Source organism: Dermacentor albipictus, chromosome 2 (genome assembly GCF_038994185.2).
Source record: "Dermacentor albipictus isolate Rhodes 1998 colony chromosome 2, USDA_Dalb.pri_finalv2, whole genome shotgun sequence".
NCBI classification, from domain to species: domain Eukaryota; kingdom Metazoa; phylum Arthropoda; class Arachnida; order Ixodida; family Ixodidae; genus Dermacentor; species Dermacentor albipictus.
The window spans coordinates 198085849-198105609 of NC_091822.1; the positions used below are offsets into that span (position 1 = coordinate 198085849).

Below are 19761 nucleotides of genomic sequence, written 5' to 3' on the forward strand. Positions count from 1 at the left end.
GCTTTTTTATAGCCCATGACCGTCAGAGGTGTTCACTGCTCAGAATTCCAACGTAGGCCAATATGAAACGGCACACCATGCAGTCCCCGACACTCCGCGCAGCACGCTCATATGAACAGCCGTGCGTGCGGATATCAACAGACTTATAGGTAGCTATAGTATATACAGAGAGAGGGGGAGGGTGTGTCTTGAGAAACGATGGCGCCTAAATATTGGTACGCCCTCCTTCCCTTTCTCTCTAACCCTCTCTGCTGCGTGGGATGGCGCGAACCTTGCAGACCAAGTTCGTGGTGCTCGACCGCAACACAGGCAGCGTCCTGCGCACGCGGTTCCTGGCCGACCCGTTGTTCTTCTTCCACGCGGTGAACGCCTTCGAGGATGACGGGCACATCGTCTTCGACATGGTCGCCTACGACGATGCATCCATCATGGACAGGTAGGCGTTCCCTGAGGAGAACAAAAATTGGATCTGCACGTTTATGTGCTGTGTAGGCAGGCGTTGTGCCCTTTCCGGTGGTAGTTGCAAAGCCATGCTCCTCGCTCTCCCTTTCCTGTCAAATGTATACATGCTTTGAAAACAAATAATAATAATCTCGCGTACCAAGCCATGTCGTCAGAACCAATATAGATATAGATATATACATATATATGTTGATATGTTCACGAGCGAACATATCTAGAAGAAGAAACGTCGTTCGAAAAAATTTATCTTTCAGCACCAAATACAAGCAACAAGAAATTGTAAACTGTTAAAACGCATTGTAATGCATCACAAAAATATTTATACACATCAGCCTGAAACCATTGCTCAACATTGTCATTATGCAACTAATATTGGTACTCAACTATACCCAAACAGCGCGACTGATACAAGGACACACAGAGACAAATACCTCAGAACGGGCGCTGACTGCCAACTGAATTTTATTGCGATAGCAATTATATGGGCACTACAAGCAGAATTCTGCCGCTGGTGTCGGCATGGGCGCCACCGTCGCCGTGAGGTTCTGTGTAAAGTCCAAGGGCGATAACACCGTCGCCGTGTGCCTTACGCTTGTATGTGCGAGTGAAGGCGTGCCAGGGTGTACCCGACAATTGCGGCTCAATCTCGCCCGCGCGAAAGAGACGAAGGCGCGCAGTCTTCCGTCGTGCGCGAGGCACCCAAAATTGGAAGGCATCATGGGCGGTGCTCTACCCCGGCTGCAGCTGCGCACGTGGCGACTGCGCGCGGTCGCGCGGCCATGTCCTGAGGGCGACCTGCGTTGGGGGCAGAGTGTAGCTGCGTTGGCGGCTCGTAGCTTTGTGCGTGCCGTGTTTTCTCGGCGTTCACTTTGCGTTGAAGCGATAGACAACATGAATTTCACTTCGCTAGCTGCTGCTGCCGCGTTTTGTCACACCAACGTCTTGACAGCAAGTCTCCGCGGCCATCGCGTCAGATGTGTTCATGTTTGCTTGTGCGCGCGTGACACCAGGCTCGTTAATATACTTCGTGTGTTTAAAGAGGAAAAGAACCGCGACTTCCAGACGGAACGTAAAACGAAGGAGTGGACAGGACGAGCGGTAACTAGCAACTGATGTTTACTACCGTATGGGATCTTTAAACATGTCCGGCTAACTGGCCCAAAATTCGCCCCTCTTGAATAGTTATGCTATGTTGACAGCTTTGTACGGCCGCTAGAACAACTGTCCCTGCTTCGTATAGCTGTCTACTAATTTACTATCGCAATCAATGCTTCGCCTTTCGGGCGAAACTGCGACTTTTTTATTTGAGGAACCCACAGCAGGCCCACAAAAGCAGTTGTATGCGTTGCATTTAGCTTTGTAGCATTTAATCAAGCTTGGTTAAAACATGTTGGCGGGCTAGTCAGCTTGAATCCATGGTAGAATGCGTAAGCGCGACTGAAAGAGGTCGTAGAAAGAAACAGACGCGCCGAGACAGCGCTACTTTCAACTACAGATTTTATTTTCGGACGCATCAATAAATGTACACCGAACGAGCAAAAACGCTCGCATCCGCTCCTTCGGTATGTATTTATTGATGCGTGCGAAAATAAAATCTGTAGTCGATAGTAGCGCTGTATCTGTGCGTGCCTTTCTACGCCCTCGTTCACTCGCGCTTACGCATTCTATCACGGATTTAATTAGGCGCTTCACGAACGCTTCGCCTCACATAGATTCCAACACATGCGTTGGAGCTGCATAATTTATTTACTCATACTAATAGTTAGTCAATTATGAAGAACTTAAACTATTTCTGCTGGCCCATAAGTGTCAAACTTGAAACAATAGCAAACCTTCAGAAACATCTATGCAAGCTTGCAGTGGTTCAGGTAGTAGCTGCTTCTTTTCTTTCGATGTTATGGACCGCGTTGTAGGAGTGTACTTGACGGATGGCACTCGTCGCTGTGAAAGGGGCGAGAGCGCGAGTAGATCGTGTTCGTTGAAAGGTTTGAGTTACAGGTGCTCACCTTGAAGTAGTGGTTCATTTTTCTGAACTGCATGCCATATTTCACTCGTCGCTCCTTATTACACCACCATTATTCACCGTAAGCCTGCATGTATTCATCTTCTGTATACACCACATGCTGTGCCGAGTTAGTACACTTCTCGTATGTGTTTAAACAGATAGCTATCACCAACGCTCCGATACTTTCTTCACATATGGCGTGTAAACACGCGTAGTTTAGCATATTGGTTCATAATCCTCACATACCCAGTTTTCTCGCTCAAAATCTTGTTTGCAGTATTTTCATTAAACAGCGATGATTAGTTATTACCATAGAACAGCTATCAATGCCACTTCGCAGCTATTCGTTTCCAGAACGTGGTATAAACTGGTGAAGCGGACCTGCATGCTTATATTTAATTTCATACTGAGGTTATGCCGCGTGGCAACCCAAGTGAATAAAAAAACGAAAAATAACATGGTTGCGTACTTAGATATAGGTGCACATTAAAGAAGGGTCTATTTAATCCTGTTTTTTTTTTTGTCACTTGCTGCCTAGCATTATTAAAGAAGCCGCGCTCGGTGCCTTTTATCTCGGGGAAAAGTCTTTATCATGCAGTGATCCTAATTAGGCCGATAATGGTGATTACGGATAAAGTACGTTGCGAGTACGTTGTTATTCTACACGCGAATTAGTCGTTACAGACTACCTGTGACACGACGTTCTTTTTTTTCTTCTGTGTGACTCACGACTCAAGAGTACTTAACCTTTGGATGCGTTCCTCCCCGTTTCTATCCAGGTATTACCTAGACAGGATTCGAAACGGGATGAACGAAGATATTGATCCTGGCTGCCGAGGCCACTTCCGTCGCTTTGTTATCCCAGTATCCAAGGTAGGCACGTGAACCTACTCACTTTAGGCTTCGTAAATACGGACTCGGTATACCTGTTTTTACGGAATTACAGACTTGTCATCATGCATTATGTCGCTGCGGGAGCTATAACGCCAAGGAGAAGTTCCGGTTTGTTTATTTTCGGGGTGAAAATAATTCCGGTGAAGGTCGGCATTTTCATTATGGTTTTCACAAAACTCGTTCTTTGTGAAGTGAGCATGGTGTTCTCAGCCGATCAGCGTTCAGTAGCTGATAAAACGGCACCCATCGGGTGATCTTGAGTTCTGCCTCCGTGCGATTAAACGATTAAAGCATCGTAGCCAGACCGTCAGTTGACGAAATTTGATAGTTTAGTTGCATCTTTCATTTAGCTCAATATGCGCACTCCCATAAATAGCTAATAGCTAATTTTTTTTCTTAACGTACGAGCTATTAGTTTTCTTGTGGTTCGGATGCGCCGCGTCGAACTTCGCGGGTCAATTGTCACAAATAGCGGTAAACCTCGTCTGCCAAGAAGACTTCTTTCAAGGATTCCGCCGTCCCAAATGAGATGTCGACAAGCTCGCGAGCTGCAGTTTGTCAAGCCTGCGCATCCGACCCCGCACGCACAGTACTGTGTCGACTACGGCCAAATAAAAAAAGTTGACAAGGCTGTTATATAATTTGTTCGTTTGTCAGTATTATCGTTGCAATGCTAATGTCGGTAACATGTTATAAATGCAGCTCAGTTAGCCCATACACAAGCTCAGTCAAAAGGATTGCGACACCAGTTTTTGGGTCAGCGCTTCAGTAACATGGTTCTTCCTTAATGGTTTTGTGAACATGTTCGCCTGTCTGTCCCTCTCGCGAGCACGTGGGGCCGCTGATAGTGCGCACTGAGCAAGACGCGCGTTGTACAAGCGTTGGGTTGCGCGTCTTTTTCCGTTTGCGTCGTGGGTGGGATCGTGGCGTGACAATCGCCGCCTTCCATTTCAGTAGAGAGAGTGGCACCTGTTTGCATCGCCCTACCCTTCCCTTTTCCCAATCTTCCGTTTCACAACATCCGCCGAGAACAGGCCAGCAGCGCCACGGAGGGCGACCTGGTGAGCCTCGGTTACAGCGAGGCTCGGGCCTACCGCCGGGACGAGAACACCATTTGGCTCACCCACGAGGAGATGGGATACAAAGGTGCGCATGCGCGTTCGCCTCACTTTTCGCTGCGCACACTTTGCGTGAGGTATTCTGCTTCTATTACAAACACTTCGACCAACTGAGACTCTAGCGAGTGCACTACTAGTTTTGCTTACGTGGTCAATACAGCATGCGGCACCGAAGCCCGTATTAGTGAGCTGGCACTTGGGGTCACACGATAATGAGCTGAGAATATGGACCACAGCCTACCATGTTAACTAACGTCCATTCTGCGAGGCAGCTGCTTGCGTTTGTTGGCAAAGAATATTTTGCCAAATTTGGAAAGACAGGACCGAGGACTTGCGAACAAGGAGAAGAACGTTCAGTACATATTGCCGCCAAATTCTCGCTTTTCGCCATGAAAAGCGAATAGAAATAGAATAGAATAGAATAGAAAGCACGTACTTGTGCAAGAGCGCAGCCGTACCAGGTGCCCTCAAGGTAGTTTAGTAAGTGCGACAGGACGAAGAAGACTTAGTAACGCATAGATGTGACGACATGCGGTCAACAACTTCGAATGGTCGTTTCCCGACAAGTGCGCTACTTTGCATGCCGCTAAAGCACGCTGGTTATGGCACTGGAGGACGCGGACGCACGTAACTAGTCAACGTGACAGAAGGTACGGACGAAATGAAGCATGAAATAACTGTTAATTCTTATAAACATGCGTTTCAATTTTATAGCCAAGACAACGAACATATCCCTTCCTTTCCGTATACAGGTGCGCTACAGGTGAGAGCCATAGGCAGCGCGCTTTACCCTACAGCTCAACCAACTATAGCCCCGCTTGATCAGCCTTGCTAGTTTACTATGCACTGCAGTCGACATGTCAAATGACCAGGAGGTGAAAGACATCAGTACTACATCTAGGCTTGCCGTCTGTTCAGCGAAGACACGAGCGAGCATGTGGCACTTACGTATGTACCAACGATGTTTTATGTCTACTTGCAGGTTACGACCTGCCGACCATAAACCCCAAGTACCAAGGAAAGCCGTACCGGTACTCGTACGGCAGCGGAAACTTTGAGCGACTTGGCGAGTGCCGAAATGCGGTAATGCACTTCTGATCATGTAAGGGAACATTACGTAAAGTGTGCCTTATAGGGGTGGTGTCCAAACATGGCGACCATGGCCGATTTCCGTCGTCAGCGATCGTGTCCGGCTCTCATCGCGCACAAAATCATCGCCTTTGAGATTGTTTTTGTTACTCTGAGAGAGCTGACACTGGGGGGACTGATTGGGACACCACCTATTCATCGCTCTCTGCGTCTGTTTTCAGCATTTTAAGGCCTTTCCCAACTGTCAGTTTCAGTTTTTACTTTTTTTATTTACAAAATACTGCAGATGGGGGGTCCAAGCAGGGTGGGCATGATACGAAGTAAACAATAATTACAACACTGATGATGGGCAATGCGGTTAATTTATTTCATTCCGCTGTTCGCGAGTAAAAAAAAGAGAGACAATTTAAATGTATCTGTTCTCGTAAAGTGGTGTAAGAGCAAGAGGGTTGTGGTGCCTAGCATGTCTGGTTATGAAGGGATATGTGTGTAGAGAGGGATCTAAGGCTAGCTTTTCATCAAGTAGGTGCGAAAGGAACTCCAATCTGCATTTCTGCTTCTTATGTTCTGACATTTATAACTCGTTAGCTTTTAATAGTGCAGTTTGAGAGTCAGTGCCTGAAATTTTGTTAAAAGATGAGCCGTACGGCCTTTCTTCGGGTTGTCTCCAAGTTTTTAATAATCTCTTTTGTAAAAAGGACGCACACTGTTCAGGCGTACTCGAGTTTGGGCCTGAATAAAGAAAGGCACACTGGAGAGCTTGAAGCCTACGACTTAGAAAGCATAGCTTTATGAAAGAGAGGAGCAAACGTTGCTGGTGTACGCATCCCAAAATAACAGAGATAGCCAGGAGAAGAAAGGCAGGGAGGTCAACGAGGCAGGCGCACGGCTTGCTACCCCGCACTGGGGCTAAGGTTAAGGCTGAATATTTATTTATTTATTCAAAAGAACCTTACATGCCCTATGGCAGGGCATTAAGCAAAGGGGACATATTAAACAATATAGGTATAGAAAGTACAAATTTCCAACAGGAGCAGTGCTATAATAAAATTAACGTGTTACACAAGATTGAAGGCACTAGCAATACAAAGCAATATCTGAAGGCACACGAACACTTGTTAATGTTAACAAAGAAAAGAAATACCGTTTATGAAAATCATATACAACATGACAAAAAATGCATGATAACCTACACTAGATTGGTCACTCGTGAACGGTATTAAGTGGGAAAAGCATGAGCAACTGAGAGCGTAACGTGTCGGGATTAGATATGGAGGCTATGTTATCAGGGAGGTCATTCCAGAGACGAATGGCACGTGGTAGTGCAGATGCATTAAATGCATTTGTTTTACCGTATATGCGCATGAAACTGAACTGATTATGTAATCTGCGTGAAAAAGAGTGGGGTATTTGTAGTTGTAACAGGGTTCGTTTGTTAGTGTAAATGTATTTGTGGAATAAGCACAAAAGAGCGATGTTGCGGCGGATATCTAATGGCGGCAACAGTAGGTCCAGTTTAATTTTAGCTTGAGTTTATACCGTAGTCACGGGATATGAACCGGGCTGCTCTATTTTGTATCATTTCCGTCATATTTATTAGGTAATTTTGATGAGGGGACCATATTGGGGAGGCGAATTCTAACTGTGGCAAAATGAATGTTTGGAAAGCGAGTTTTCGAATGTTTGGCGGGGCATTTCGTAAGTTGCGTCGTAGATAGCCAAGAGAACGTGATGCTTTGGCGCATGTAGAAGTGATGTGTGGGACCCATGAAAGATTCTGTGTAAGAACAACACCAAGGTACTTATAAGATGAAGTGTGGGAAAGCATAGTGTCATTAAGATAATACGGATATTTAGAATTTACACATTTTCGGCTGAAGCGCATCACCTCGCACTTTGTAAAGTTTAGTGTCATGAGCCATTTGTTACACTGTACAGTTAGCGATGAGGTTAAGATCTGCTTGAAGTGCCAAGTGATCGTCAGTCGTGTAAATAGGATGGTAGATTATGCAGTCATCAGCAAAAATGCGCGTGCAGGAAGTAATCTGGGTGGGTAAGTCGTTAATGTAGATTAAGAAGAGTAAGGGGCCGAGGACGCTGCCTTGTGGCACACCAGAGCTAACAGAAGAAGGCGGGGAACAGAAATTGTTAACAACAGTAAAGTGTTCTTGAAAAGAAAGAAAATTAAAGAGTCAAGTCGTAGGGCAGATAATTTAGAAATTATGCGACAGTGGGGCAAGCGGTCAAAAGCTTTAGAAAAGTCAAGAAAGATACAGTCAGTTTGAAGGTTGCAGTCCATGTTAAAGTGCAAGTCAGCTGTTAGTTCAAACAATTGCGTGTCACAAGACAATCCCTTGCTAAATGCTAAAACCATGCTGATTAGAAAAAAAGAAATTGTGAGCTTCTAGGTGGCTGTACACGTGGGAAGTGATTATGTGCTCGAGCATTTTGCAACATATGCAGGTTAAAGATATGGGCCGATAGTTGTCAGGTGTATGAACATCTCCGGATTTGTGAATTGGTATTATTTTTCCTATTCAACCTATCGGTGGGTAACTTTCCAGATGCTAGGGATTGTTGAAAAATATGGCATAAGATCTTGCTTGAGGCAGCGATGGTGTTCTTTAAAATCTTAGAATTAATGTTGTCAATACCGGCGGAAGTAGATATTTTGAGGTTACTAATGAGTAATTTAACGCCTTCAACAGTGATATCGATTGGTTCCATGTATGTTGCATCAAGTTCCAGAAAAGTTGGAACATTGGAAAAGCCCTCCTGAGTGAAAACGGATGAAAAAAAAAACGTGTTTAATACAGTGGGGCAATCGGTGCTAGAAATAGGTATGTTTTCTGTTCCGTGCAAAGTTATGGTGTTAGTATCTCTTGTCGGAGATATGGCTTGCCAAAATTTTTTAGGATTGGAAGTTAGCAGCGATGGTAGGCCTTGAGAGTAGTATTTATCTTTGGCGGAAGATATCGCTGAGCACTAATTGTTTAAACTGTCTTTGTATATCTGCCAAGCCTCAGCAGTGCGCACGCGTTTAGCCCTTTTATAAGAACGTTTCTTTTTATTCCTTAGTTTGCGAAGAGACTTGTTGAACCAATGGCTGGATTTGTCGTTGGTTATGGAGACTATCGGGACGTAACGGTCTGCTAATGCAGTTAATTTATCCCTGAAGAGCACCCAGTTGTCGTTTACGGATCGACAATTAAATGAAGGTAGTAGCACTTGGCAAAAAAAATTCTTCTAGTTGGGAGTTAATCTCATCGTAATTTGCTCTGTTATAACCGCGAATTTGTTTAGTTATGCCAGACACGGGCTTCGGAATGCTAACAGCTAGTTGGATGAGGTTATGATGACTAAAGCCGCTCATATTTAAAATGGAAGTAATTGTGTCAGGAGCGTTTGTGAAAACCAAGTTCAAGATATTGGAAGTGCGTGTAGGGGCCTTCACTATTTGGAACAGGTTAAAATCTAACGTTACATTGATTATTTCCAGAGACGCGTGACATGAAGATGAGATATGTTCCCAGTCGATAAGCGGAAAATTGAAATCACCAAGAAGATAAACGCGGTTGGATGGACACAGGTATAGAGCGCTTTAGTGACACTGTCCTGCAAATCATTCAAAAAGGAATGGTTGCAATCTGGTGCCCGGTAACAGGCGCCAATAAGTACAGCACTGGGGGACACATAAAAAGCAGCCCGCACAATCTCAAGAGATGACCCTGAATCGATAAAATATGAATGAAGGCTTTTTTTTTTTAATGGCGATAAGTACACCCCCACCGCGCCTATCGATGTGGTCGTTTCTATAAATTTTGTAAAGATTTTTTGTTGGCAGGATCTCATTGTCGTCGATATCTGGATTCAACCATGTCTCAGTTAGTACTATTATGTCAGAGTCCCTATCGTCTAAAAAAGCACAAAGTGTATCACGTTTAGGTAGCAAACTTCGGATGTTAGTGTAGGCCACTGAAAGCGAGAGAGCAGCTTGCGGCAAGAAAGGCGGCTGATTATTTTGCGAGCTCGGGCTTGTGTCTAGCTATCTGGTAGATTGTATTTCTGAGTCGCTAGCGGTGTCGTAGAGATATACTTGTTTGTCTATATAGAGCTTGTCGAGCCCCAACTTAAAAGGCTTTTCAAGTGGCCTGGCAAAAGCTACCAGCTTTCTTCTAGCCACACATGTTGATGGCGCGAAGTCTTCACCAATTGAAAATGTCCCCCTACGTTTACGTGCTGCGGACAGGATACTTTGCTTGTCCTTGAATGAACACAGTTTTGCGATTATGGGCCGTCTTTTTCAGTAGAATATTATCCTAGACGATGAACCCGTTCGTACTGCATACTGGTTGCAAGAAGTTCGAGTTTTTCTTCGCAAAACTTCTTAACCTTTTCTTCAGAGGTGGCCCAATCTTCTTTTTCGTCATCCTCTATCCCGAAAAATAATAAGTTTGATCGTCTTAATCTGTTTTCTGCATCGTCACATCTGTTTGTTATTCGCTGTAGCTGGCTTGAAATATCTTGCAGGGTATTCTGAGGGGGAACCGCTTCAGTGGTTGCAGTTACGGTTCCACTAGCTTCAAGTGCAGTGACTCTCGCTAGAAGTTTTTTTTATTTCATCGTTAGTAGCGGCTTGTTCGTCCTTGATGCCTTTAAATTCAAGCAGAACTGACTGCAGCCCAGATTCCAATTTTTCAATTGCCTCGGGCGGATTCGAAAGCAGCGGACTCAGTCTTGCTCATTGGGCCAGGGTTCGACTCAACCTCACCCTATAACACCCGATATAAAGAGGAAAAAAGGTAGAAAGTCAGTACTGAGTGCACGTGGGATGATGGATAGGGTCACTATAAGCGTTCTCTCAAACCGGTGCATTTCAAGGAGTGTACTAGTGCACGAATCGCTTTTTGTGCCAGTGGCAGGTGGGGCCATGGTTCGAGTATCTTTGACTCAGAGAACGGTCTCGAGGCTGGTCGGTTTAAAGTTGTACTGAGAGAGAGAGGCGTTGTACGTCGTAACGAGGGCATGTACACAATAGGTGCTCGACGGTTTTCTCGCACCTACAGGAGTCGCGCATCGGGCTCTGGGCCATTCCCATACGACAGGAGTAAGCGTTCGTGAACGCCACTGCCAGCCACAAGCGGCACAACAAGGTCTTTCGCTGCGGGAAAGGCTAGATGGCAGTTGTAGCCGTAGGGAGGGGTCCATCACATGCAATCGGCAGTTGAACGCAATTGAACTCCAGAAAGCTTGCGACTTCTTGCGGGCAAGCAGGCGAAGTTCCCTGACGGTGCCCACCCTTGCCAAAGGTGTTATTACCTGCTATTGTTAGGTCTAGGTATTTATAGCGTGGTACTTACTCTAAAGGGTATGATTCCAGTTCATACGTATATGTCAATGGTATTCCTTCGCGCTTTATTGGAAGATAGACGCATTTATTTGCATTGAGAACAATACACCATTGCTTACGCCATTCAAACAGATTATTCATGTTATTTTTAAGGTCTGACTAAAAACTGCAGCAGGAAACTTCCCTAAACAGGACACAATCGTCATAAATACCCGAATCTGCGCCGATAAATCTGCTGCGTTGACAATATCGTTCACGTGTGTATGAGAAAGAGCAATAGGCCGAGCATACTGCCCTACGGAATACCAGACGTTGATGGAAGGCCAGCCCGAGCGTTGCTCTCCCATTTCCATGAACTGTTTACGTTTTAAGAGATAAGCCTATAACCATGCATGATAGGAATATTTCTGGGATGTCACTTAACCGATCATTTGCAATGAGCGTATTGTGGAGTACTATATGAAACGGTTTACTGAAGTCAAGAAATGATCTATCAATTTGGCTGTTATAGTATCAGGCCGAGCTGCAAATGAATGAATTACGGTAACCACTTGAGTCATAGTAGAATATACCTTTCCGAAATCATGTTGGAGGTTGCGTAAGGCTAAATGTTCTTCTAGAAATTCGCTCAAATTGTGAGCCACAAGGTGTTCAAAAAGTTTGTAACATAAATAAGACAGCGAGATTGGGCAATAATTTTGTTGCAATAGGCGGTCAACTTCTTTAAATATCGGCACAACTCGTGCTGTTCTCCAGTCGGCTCGCAATTCCGCTTACAATAAAGAGGTGCGAAAAAAAATTAAGTATTCTGCTGGAGACTCGGCAAGTTGGGGAAGAAATATGTTTGGTATATTGCCAGGCCCACAAGATCTGTTCGTCCAAACAGTGTTGGCCGCTCACGCCTTTGCGTATGTTCACGTTGCGCCTATTTTATGCGTTGCATATTGCAATCACTCAGTTCAGCCCTTGGGCGCGGCCGGGCAGCCACCATTGAAGGTATGAGCCATTGTTCATTGCTGCGCGTCTCATATGTGGGTCTATTCTCTTTTAAGTTTGCTATGTTTGTTATTAAGTTGCTTCTATTTTTATGCGTTGCATATGGCAATCACTCAGTTCAGCCCTTGGGCGCGGCCGGGCAGCCACCATTGACCTTTAGCGCAACCACGTGACGTGACGTCACGACAGCCGGAGGAAAAGCTGGGCTCCAACTCGCGCAATATGCAACGCATTCTTGGCTTAACCAAGCTAAGCCTGGCCATTTTTTTATGTGCAATGTCAGATCACTAAAATTCGTTTTTTTTTCTTCGTCTCATATAAAATCAACTGTCCTCAATACAATTGTAATCATGATTTAGCATATCGGAACGTTACGCACCGCGCTCAATTCTGTGAAAACATTTAGAATATGTGAGTAGTTTCACGCGATGCTTGAGGCAGTAATGCCGATGGCTAATAGAACTCAACAAAACCACTGTTCAAGATTTTTTTTCCTTCTCCTAATTCATTACTTGTCTCAAAAAGTGCTGTTGAAATAGTGCACCGTGCGTGTGCTGCATGCCTTTTCTTTTCAGCTTTTTTTCTGCTTGTGATTTTCGATTCTGTCTAGAGATAATGCTTCCAACATGGAAGTAATCTAAGTTATCATTGCACCAGGGAAAGGCTATCAATTACATTGCTGTTCTTAGCAAACAGGCGCTTCGTTCTAATAACAGGTTTGACACGATGGTGCCACCATATCGTTTTTATAATGTGCGAATACTCACGATATGTGCTGCGATTTGTCTTTGTTCCATTGTCTATTGCTTGGTGCTGTTCTTGTTCCGTCGCGCAAGGCTATGTCGTTCGACCACGAGGTCATCATGACGAGTAGTTTGTTTTTAACTAGGTCATGGACGATCTACTTTCAGAATACTACCAAGCCATATCACTGTAAACTCCGCAAATCGCCCTTCACACAGCTGCAAAAGAAACAAAAAACAAAAAAGAACATGAATCATTTTCTGTTCCCTTTATCTTTTATTTTTTAATTTTTTGCGAGGACAGTGAGAGGTACAATTTCTTTAGGAATGATGCACGCTACCGGCAACATGCCAGGAGCCTTTACACTTGAAATGAAGAAATACCGACTCAAAGAACATTTTAACGCTCGTTAAAGCAATGCTGAGCGTCAAAATTTGCACGTCGTAAGGTGATAGTTTGATGTAGGTACGCAGGAGAAAGTGGTCAGTGTAGCGAGATTTGATTCAAATCAGAGATCTTCTCGTTGTGTGGCGTCGCTGTGCTGAACAGTGCTTCGTTTTGCGCGGGCGGCGCATCCAGATCTGCAAGTTGGACGTCCTAAGGCGCGAGATGCATCTCTGGAGGGAATCCGACACGCAGTACCCCAGCGAAGCTGTCTTCATGGCCAACCCCGACGGAATCGATGAGGATGACGGTGAGTACTTACAAAAATGTTTTCACTAGGTCTGTTTTATTCGCACAAAATTGTACAGCTCGAACTTGGGCTAGATCGAATGCAGCCTAAAGTGAGAGGCTCACAAGGGTAGCCATCAAGAAAGTGCGCTAGTTGACGAGGAAGTGTTTCAGTCTCACCCGCTGAGTCAATTCGTCACAGTGGATGAAAGCGAGTAGCGCGCTGCAGTCATGCTAGTGCTTAGCTCATGCGTATACAAGTAGCCCCTTACTGAGGCGCTAACACCACGCTCAATTTAATAAGGAGCCATGCCAACGTCAGAGCTGCTGCTAATAACACACAAGCCGTCTTTCAGCGCAATTTTCATTCACCAATGGCTGTCACATGCGTCTGTTCTGGACGGCACTTATTAAGGTGCCTCTACGTGTCCAAAATGGGTCGACGTCCAAGCCTCCCACCAAGATACAGCCAGTGGATGCACGGTTCCTATTGTAGACCTCTACTAGGCTGTATGGAAAGGAACAACTTATTGATGTCTATATAAAATGCATCGCCCATTTTTATGCCACAAGACAAGCTATCGAATACTGAAAGAGAAAATAAAGAAAGACGATTGTGCACTGTTCACAGTTCTGAGACACGTAGTACATCGGATGAATGATAGAAATGAATGAGCGATAGACGTCACAGGGGGGACGCAGCCGAATCCGCAACTGATCGTCTGTGGTGGCGCTCTCCGCCCGTCTGCTCTTTCAGGTGTCCTGCTGTCGGTGGTGAACGACACAGATTACGACAAACCGGACTTCCTCTTGGTGCTGGACGCCAGGACGATGACCGAGATTGCGCGGGCAGAGGTTCCCCGTCCAGTGCGCGCCTGTACATCGATCCACGGCTGCTTCATCAGGAGCTGAAGCGAGCGCCATCCCGAAGACAGGCTCGGACTGACTACGCGCTCCCGCTCGATTGCTTGTGCGTCTTCCATGGCACGAGCGTTCTCTTCGTTTGCGCGCTGTGCTTTTGCTCGTTTCGTTTTTACACGACCAGTTTCATACGAGACTGCAAGGGCTTAAAGTGAAATGTCTCGATTTTAATTCGTCGCAGTGAAATTTTCTGGTTGCTGATTATCAGAGAATGATGTGGCCGTCGAAACAGTTGTCACCCGTCGATACCAAAGCTCCTGGGCTCTTTGAAAGCGTTCACAGCACGTTGGCTATTCTGTAGTCGTGCACCATAATATGCTTCTCGTCTCGCGGCTTGGTTTCGCACGTGAACAAAATTTTGCATCGGTTGATACAGCAAGAGGGGCATTGCTGGAGTAACGTCGTTGTTGGGAGCAACATTACTTGTTGAAAGTAAAACTAGAATTGAAAGTAAATGTAGGGGCTCTTGCCGAAGATAAAAACTTCAAAACTCAGAAACACAAGTATTATTTGAGAAACGTAAGAAAATTGCGCCGCTACATTTATGCTGCACTATAGGTGGCGAACTTCGTATAAACATTACTTCTGCATTGAAGCCACAATATATGTAGTGTGCGTTTGTTTTCGAGTCCACACTCACGTATATTAGCTTACCAACGATATCTTGTCATGCCGATAGCGATCGAGCTAGGTCATCTGTAAATGATTATAAGTTATTATGTATCGAACCGTTTATACTTGCATATCACTTTAAGTTTCATGAGTTAAGGTACTTGTTTTTTTGTTTTTGTTTTACAACAGTCATTGTTGAAGCCTTCGTTGTTGAAGGTATGTGACCCAAGTTGGTTTCACAGAAGTAGGAATGAAAGTGTCTGCAGTATTGATAACCTTATAAAAAGGAGCAATTTGTGCTCCAAGCCAGCGTAATACGCCATGATGTCGCAACGTTAGTGTTATTCGTGGCAGATGTTGTATAATGTAACGTCTACGATTGTCGCAGTCGGAAAGGAAAACAGCTTCTACTGACAGACGAGTGGACAGACAGAGTTTCTTTCTATTGAACAGCTAGTATACATACTGCCACCAGTGGTTGTTCTCTATTGTGGCTTATTCGAGGCGCGAGCATGCCTCGTGCGCAACTGTGCTTGTCTCTTTAATTATCAGCAAGAAACTTTATTTCACCTATCAGCGTCGCACGCAATCCTGGATATCAATTCAGTGAATGTCTCTAGCATCCGCGTAAAAGAAAATATTTCATACGTTGATGAATCAATGCGTGTGAAGTGCTAATGCAATGAAAAAGAAAGACATTCAAAAAGTATTTTTCTAACGAAAGGCCCAAGTATAACAGTAAATCACGCAGCTTTCTCAGGTATGCGATTGTTGATAAAGATTTCCCCTTGCTCAGGTGTTGAGGAAGTTATAAGTAAAACTAATGTTTATTTCGAAGCAGCACGAGAGTATATTTCACTCCGTAAAAACAATTCAGCGTGAAGAGCAGGCCTTCGCTTTTAGCCGTCCTCACAGTAGCGTCATAGCTTGCCCTGAAGTAGTATTACAGATGTTTTTGTTAACATTGTGTTGGATATTGATAAACAGCACTGTGCTCTTTATGTTTATAGCTAAGGAAACTACGAACACGTGGCAAACAGGGTGTTCGGAGCGAGGCATTCGCTCTGTTTCTTCGGGGCCGGTGCATGTGCGAACACGGGGGCGTCCAACTCGGGCACGTGTGGCTTGTCTTCATCTGCGATGGCCGACATGCGGAGACGTTGCTCGACCGAGGCTACAACGGGGAGGCCACGCATGTGTTCCCACTTTCGCGATTGTTAGTAAAGGAGGCCTTGCCTGTCGCCTGTGCTCGTTGTTCTTCGCCGATCTCGACTGGTGCCGATACTGAACAGAGTTGCAGAAAGCGCCGACGAATATTAGAGTCCTAACGCTTTCTCCAGGTAAGGATGGACGTTGCATCGACACCAGCACAGCCAAATGAAGTAAAATCGGAATCCCCAAGTGTTCCGATTCACCGGCGTGACACGCACGTCCGACGCCATGGAAAACAAAACACGTCCCGAGTGCAGCCTTACTGGAATACAGACAAGAACCGAGTTAATTCAAGGCAACGAGTAAAAAAGAGTACGGATCGACTTGCGTTGATATTCTCTGAATTATTCGTTGATTGCTAACTGCAAGCACAAACGATTCGAACCCTTGTTCGTTTGATGTCTCGCGTCATCGTAGATGGGTTGCTCGCCTCGCACACGGCTGCGTGAGCAGAGCGAGCCTTATTCACTCTCGACTTCATGAGGAAAACCCACGGCCAATGCTATAAATGCGCGTAGTTGTTTAGATTTCCGGCGCAACCCTTCCAAAGCTTGGATCGAACGTACTTGACTCTTCCGGTGGTCTTTGAGGTTACCGAGCTAGGTTTTAACGACAGGAACGTTTGCGGTGCCCTCCGTTATCTTTTTGTAGACGTACAGGTAGAAGATGAAGACTTGTATGCTAAGATTTTCTTTTTTCTCGAATTTTTTAGATAATATCTAGTTATTTTCACACCATATCTGTACCCGTTAACATATTATTTCGCGATTATCAGCACCTAATGTTATTTTATTTTTTTTTGCTCATAATTATATTATTTTAAAACCTCGTACCGCCGGATTCATGGCTGTCTGAGTGAGTTGTGCCCGTTTCACTGAGGGACAAGCAAACATCCCTCTCTCGAAACGAAGAGGGCGTTCGGCCTCGATACAGCGCTGCCGCCCGCGGGCTGTATGGAGGCTCAGTGCGAGCCGCAAGATGCAAAGACGGAGTAAATCCTGAATAGTAAAGTGCAGTGTTCGTACTCAGCTTACACATACAGGGTGTTTCATGCAGCTTCAGCAAATGATTTTAAAAGAAGGGGATAGCCGCAGCTGAATGAAACCAACCGCATATGGCTTCTCGTTATGTGGCGCTCCTTAGAGTATTCTTTAGAGTAGAGGGGGTTCAGAAATGACCGATCGATCCAATTTCTTGTGGCAACGTACATACCGCTTGGCGTTTTTTTCCTCGTGTAAAGAAAGCCCGCGAAATATGAAATACAAGAACGTGACCGCGCGCTATCCTACTGCAGTGCTCTCAACCGCGCGTCAAGCTTATCAGGGACGACGACGGCGCCCCGGATGCCGACGCACCGTGAAGCCGGTGCCCAGAGCCGCTCCCTTCGCCACGGCCCGCGCGCGCCGTTCTTTCGCACGAAGCGCGGTTGAGAGCGCTGCAACACCACAGCGCATGAGCCCAGTCACGTGGTTCTATTTCATTTTTTCGCGGGATTTCTTTAAACGCCGAAAAAAAAAAGAAATAGCCGCGCAGCATGTACAGGCGCCGACAAAAGTGGTGTACTCCGCGCAGCGGGAGCCGGAGCAGCGGCACACTAGTGTTCCTGTATATGCTCCCGCAGGGAGAATATACAGGAACACTACGGCACACTGCATCGCAACGCCATCTACAAGCAGCATCTGGGATCGAGACAGCCAATGGGTGCCCTTTATTATCTTGTGTCAGCGCCTGTGCGTTGCCGCGAAAAACTGGATCGGTCGTTTCTGAATCCCCTCTACAACGCAACGAAACGCATTTGGCCCTAAAGTGAATATTACAAACTCTGCATAAATAATCTTAGTTAATTCACTAATTAGGCGGAATATGAAGGAGTACTCTCAGGAGCGCCACCTGACGGCAAACTGTATGTCATCGGTTTCATTAAGCTGCGGCTGTTTACTTCTTTTAAATCCTTGGTTCAAGTTACGTGTGAACACACTGTAAGTGTAAAACAAGTTAATTTTAGGAAGTGACATAATTACTCAATATAGTGATACCAGGGTGGTTTTACGTGATGTGAATGTATCATCATCACATTATGACAGCAGATAAGCGGTTGTGTGGAGGCAGTGTGCTCAACCACTTTCATTAATTTCCACTGTGATTAAATAAACGCACCCGCGAACTTATCAAAAATTGATTAAATACCTTCCGGCTATCATAGTTATTGACAGCTTGTAAGAAAGCTTCTTCATTGCCGATCTCTTCCACACTGCGAGTTGCAGAAACGGAAGGCCATGACAGTTTTACTCATATGAGGTGGTGTGCAAACTTTCAATAGCCACTTTGTATAAGCAGCTGGTTGAGAAGGAATGTCGGATGAACTACTCCAAGGACACCCCTTCCAGAATGGAAGGTTGCGTGTTTTAAGGACCAGTGATCGTCAAATGCTACTTGTATTTCGCGCCCATTGAGAAAGCAGCAGACGTAGCGAAGCATTGTCGGATGAATAACTCTGAAGGCACCACGTTCAGGATAGACCTGCCATAGTTGTTTAGTGGCTATGGTGTTGGGCTGCTGAGCACGAGGGGGCGGGATCGAATCCCGGCCATGGCGGGCGCATTTCGATGGGGCGAGAACACCCGTGTACTTACAGGTAGGTGCACGTTAAAAAACTCCAGGTGGTTAAAATTTCCGCAGTCCCCCACTACGGCGTGTTCTGGCCCGCAAACTCCATAATTTAGTTATTAATTTCAGAATGGAAGGTTGCGCATTGGAGGATCAGAGATCATAATCATCAGCCTGGTTACGCCCACTGCAGTGCAAAGGTCTCTCCCATACTTCTCCAACTACCCCGGTCACCTACTAATTGAGGCCATGTTGTCTCTGCAAACTTCTTAATCTCATCCGCCCACCTAACTTTCTGCCAACCCCTGCTACGCTTCCCTTCCCTTGCAATTCAGTCCGTAACCCTTAAAGAACATCGGTTATCTTTCCTCCTCATTACATGCCCTGCCCATGCCCATTTCTTTTTCTTGATTTCAACTAAGATGTCACTAACTCGCGTTTGTTCCCTCACCCAATCTGCTCTTTTTTTATCCCTTAACGTTACACCCATCATTCTTCTTTCCATAGCTCGTTGCGTCGTGCTCAATTTAAGTAGAAGCCTTTTCGTAAGCCTCCAGGTTTCTGCCCCGTACGTGAGTACTCGTAAGACACAGCTGTTATACACTTCTCTCTTGAGGGATAATGGCAACCTGCTCTTCATGATCTGAGAATGCCTGCCAAACGCACCCCAGCCCATTCTTATTCTTCTGATTATTTCAGTCTCATGAGCCGGATCCATGGTCACTATCTGTCCTAAGTAGATGTATTCGCTTACCACTTTCAGTGCCTCGCTACCTATCGTAAACTGCTGTTGTCTTCCGGGACTGTTAAACATTACTTTAGTTTTCTGCAGATTAATTTTTAGACCCACCCTTCTGATTTGCCTCTCCAGGTGAGTGAGCATGCATTGAATTTGTTCCCCTGATTTACTAAGCAAGGCAATATCATCAGCGAATCGCAAGTTACTAAGGTATTCTCCACTAACTCTTATCCCCAATTCTTCCCAATCCCGGTCTCTGAATACCTCCCGTAAACACGCTGTGAATAGCATTGGAGCGATCGTATCTCCCTGCCTGACGCCTCTCTTTATTGGGATTCTA

General features: G+C 45.4%; 1 protein-coding gene across 1 annotated transcript in view; it reads left to right on the forward strand.

The window, feature by feature from the left end:
* LOC135904511 (carotenoid-cleaving dioxygenase, mitochondrial-like) overlaps positions 1–16858 on the forward strand; it is a 57018-nt gene extending 40160 nt beyond the window's left edge. Inside the window, exons 7-12 of the mRNA XM_065435302.2 lie at positions 279–436; positions 3247–3340; positions 4396–4507; positions 5462–5562; positions 13238–13352; positions 14088–16858. Of these exons, the coding sequence (XP_065291374.1) occupies positions 279–436; positions 3247–3340; positions 4396–4507; positions 5462–5562; positions 13238–13352; positions 14088–14242 (735 nt within the window). The 3' untranslated portion in view covers positions 14243–16858. The remainder of the gene's footprint in view (positions 1–278; positions 437–3246; positions 3341–4395; positions 4508–5461; positions 5563–13237; positions 13353–14087) is intronic.
* The last annotated feature ends 2903 nt before the right edge of the window (positions 16859–19761 follow it).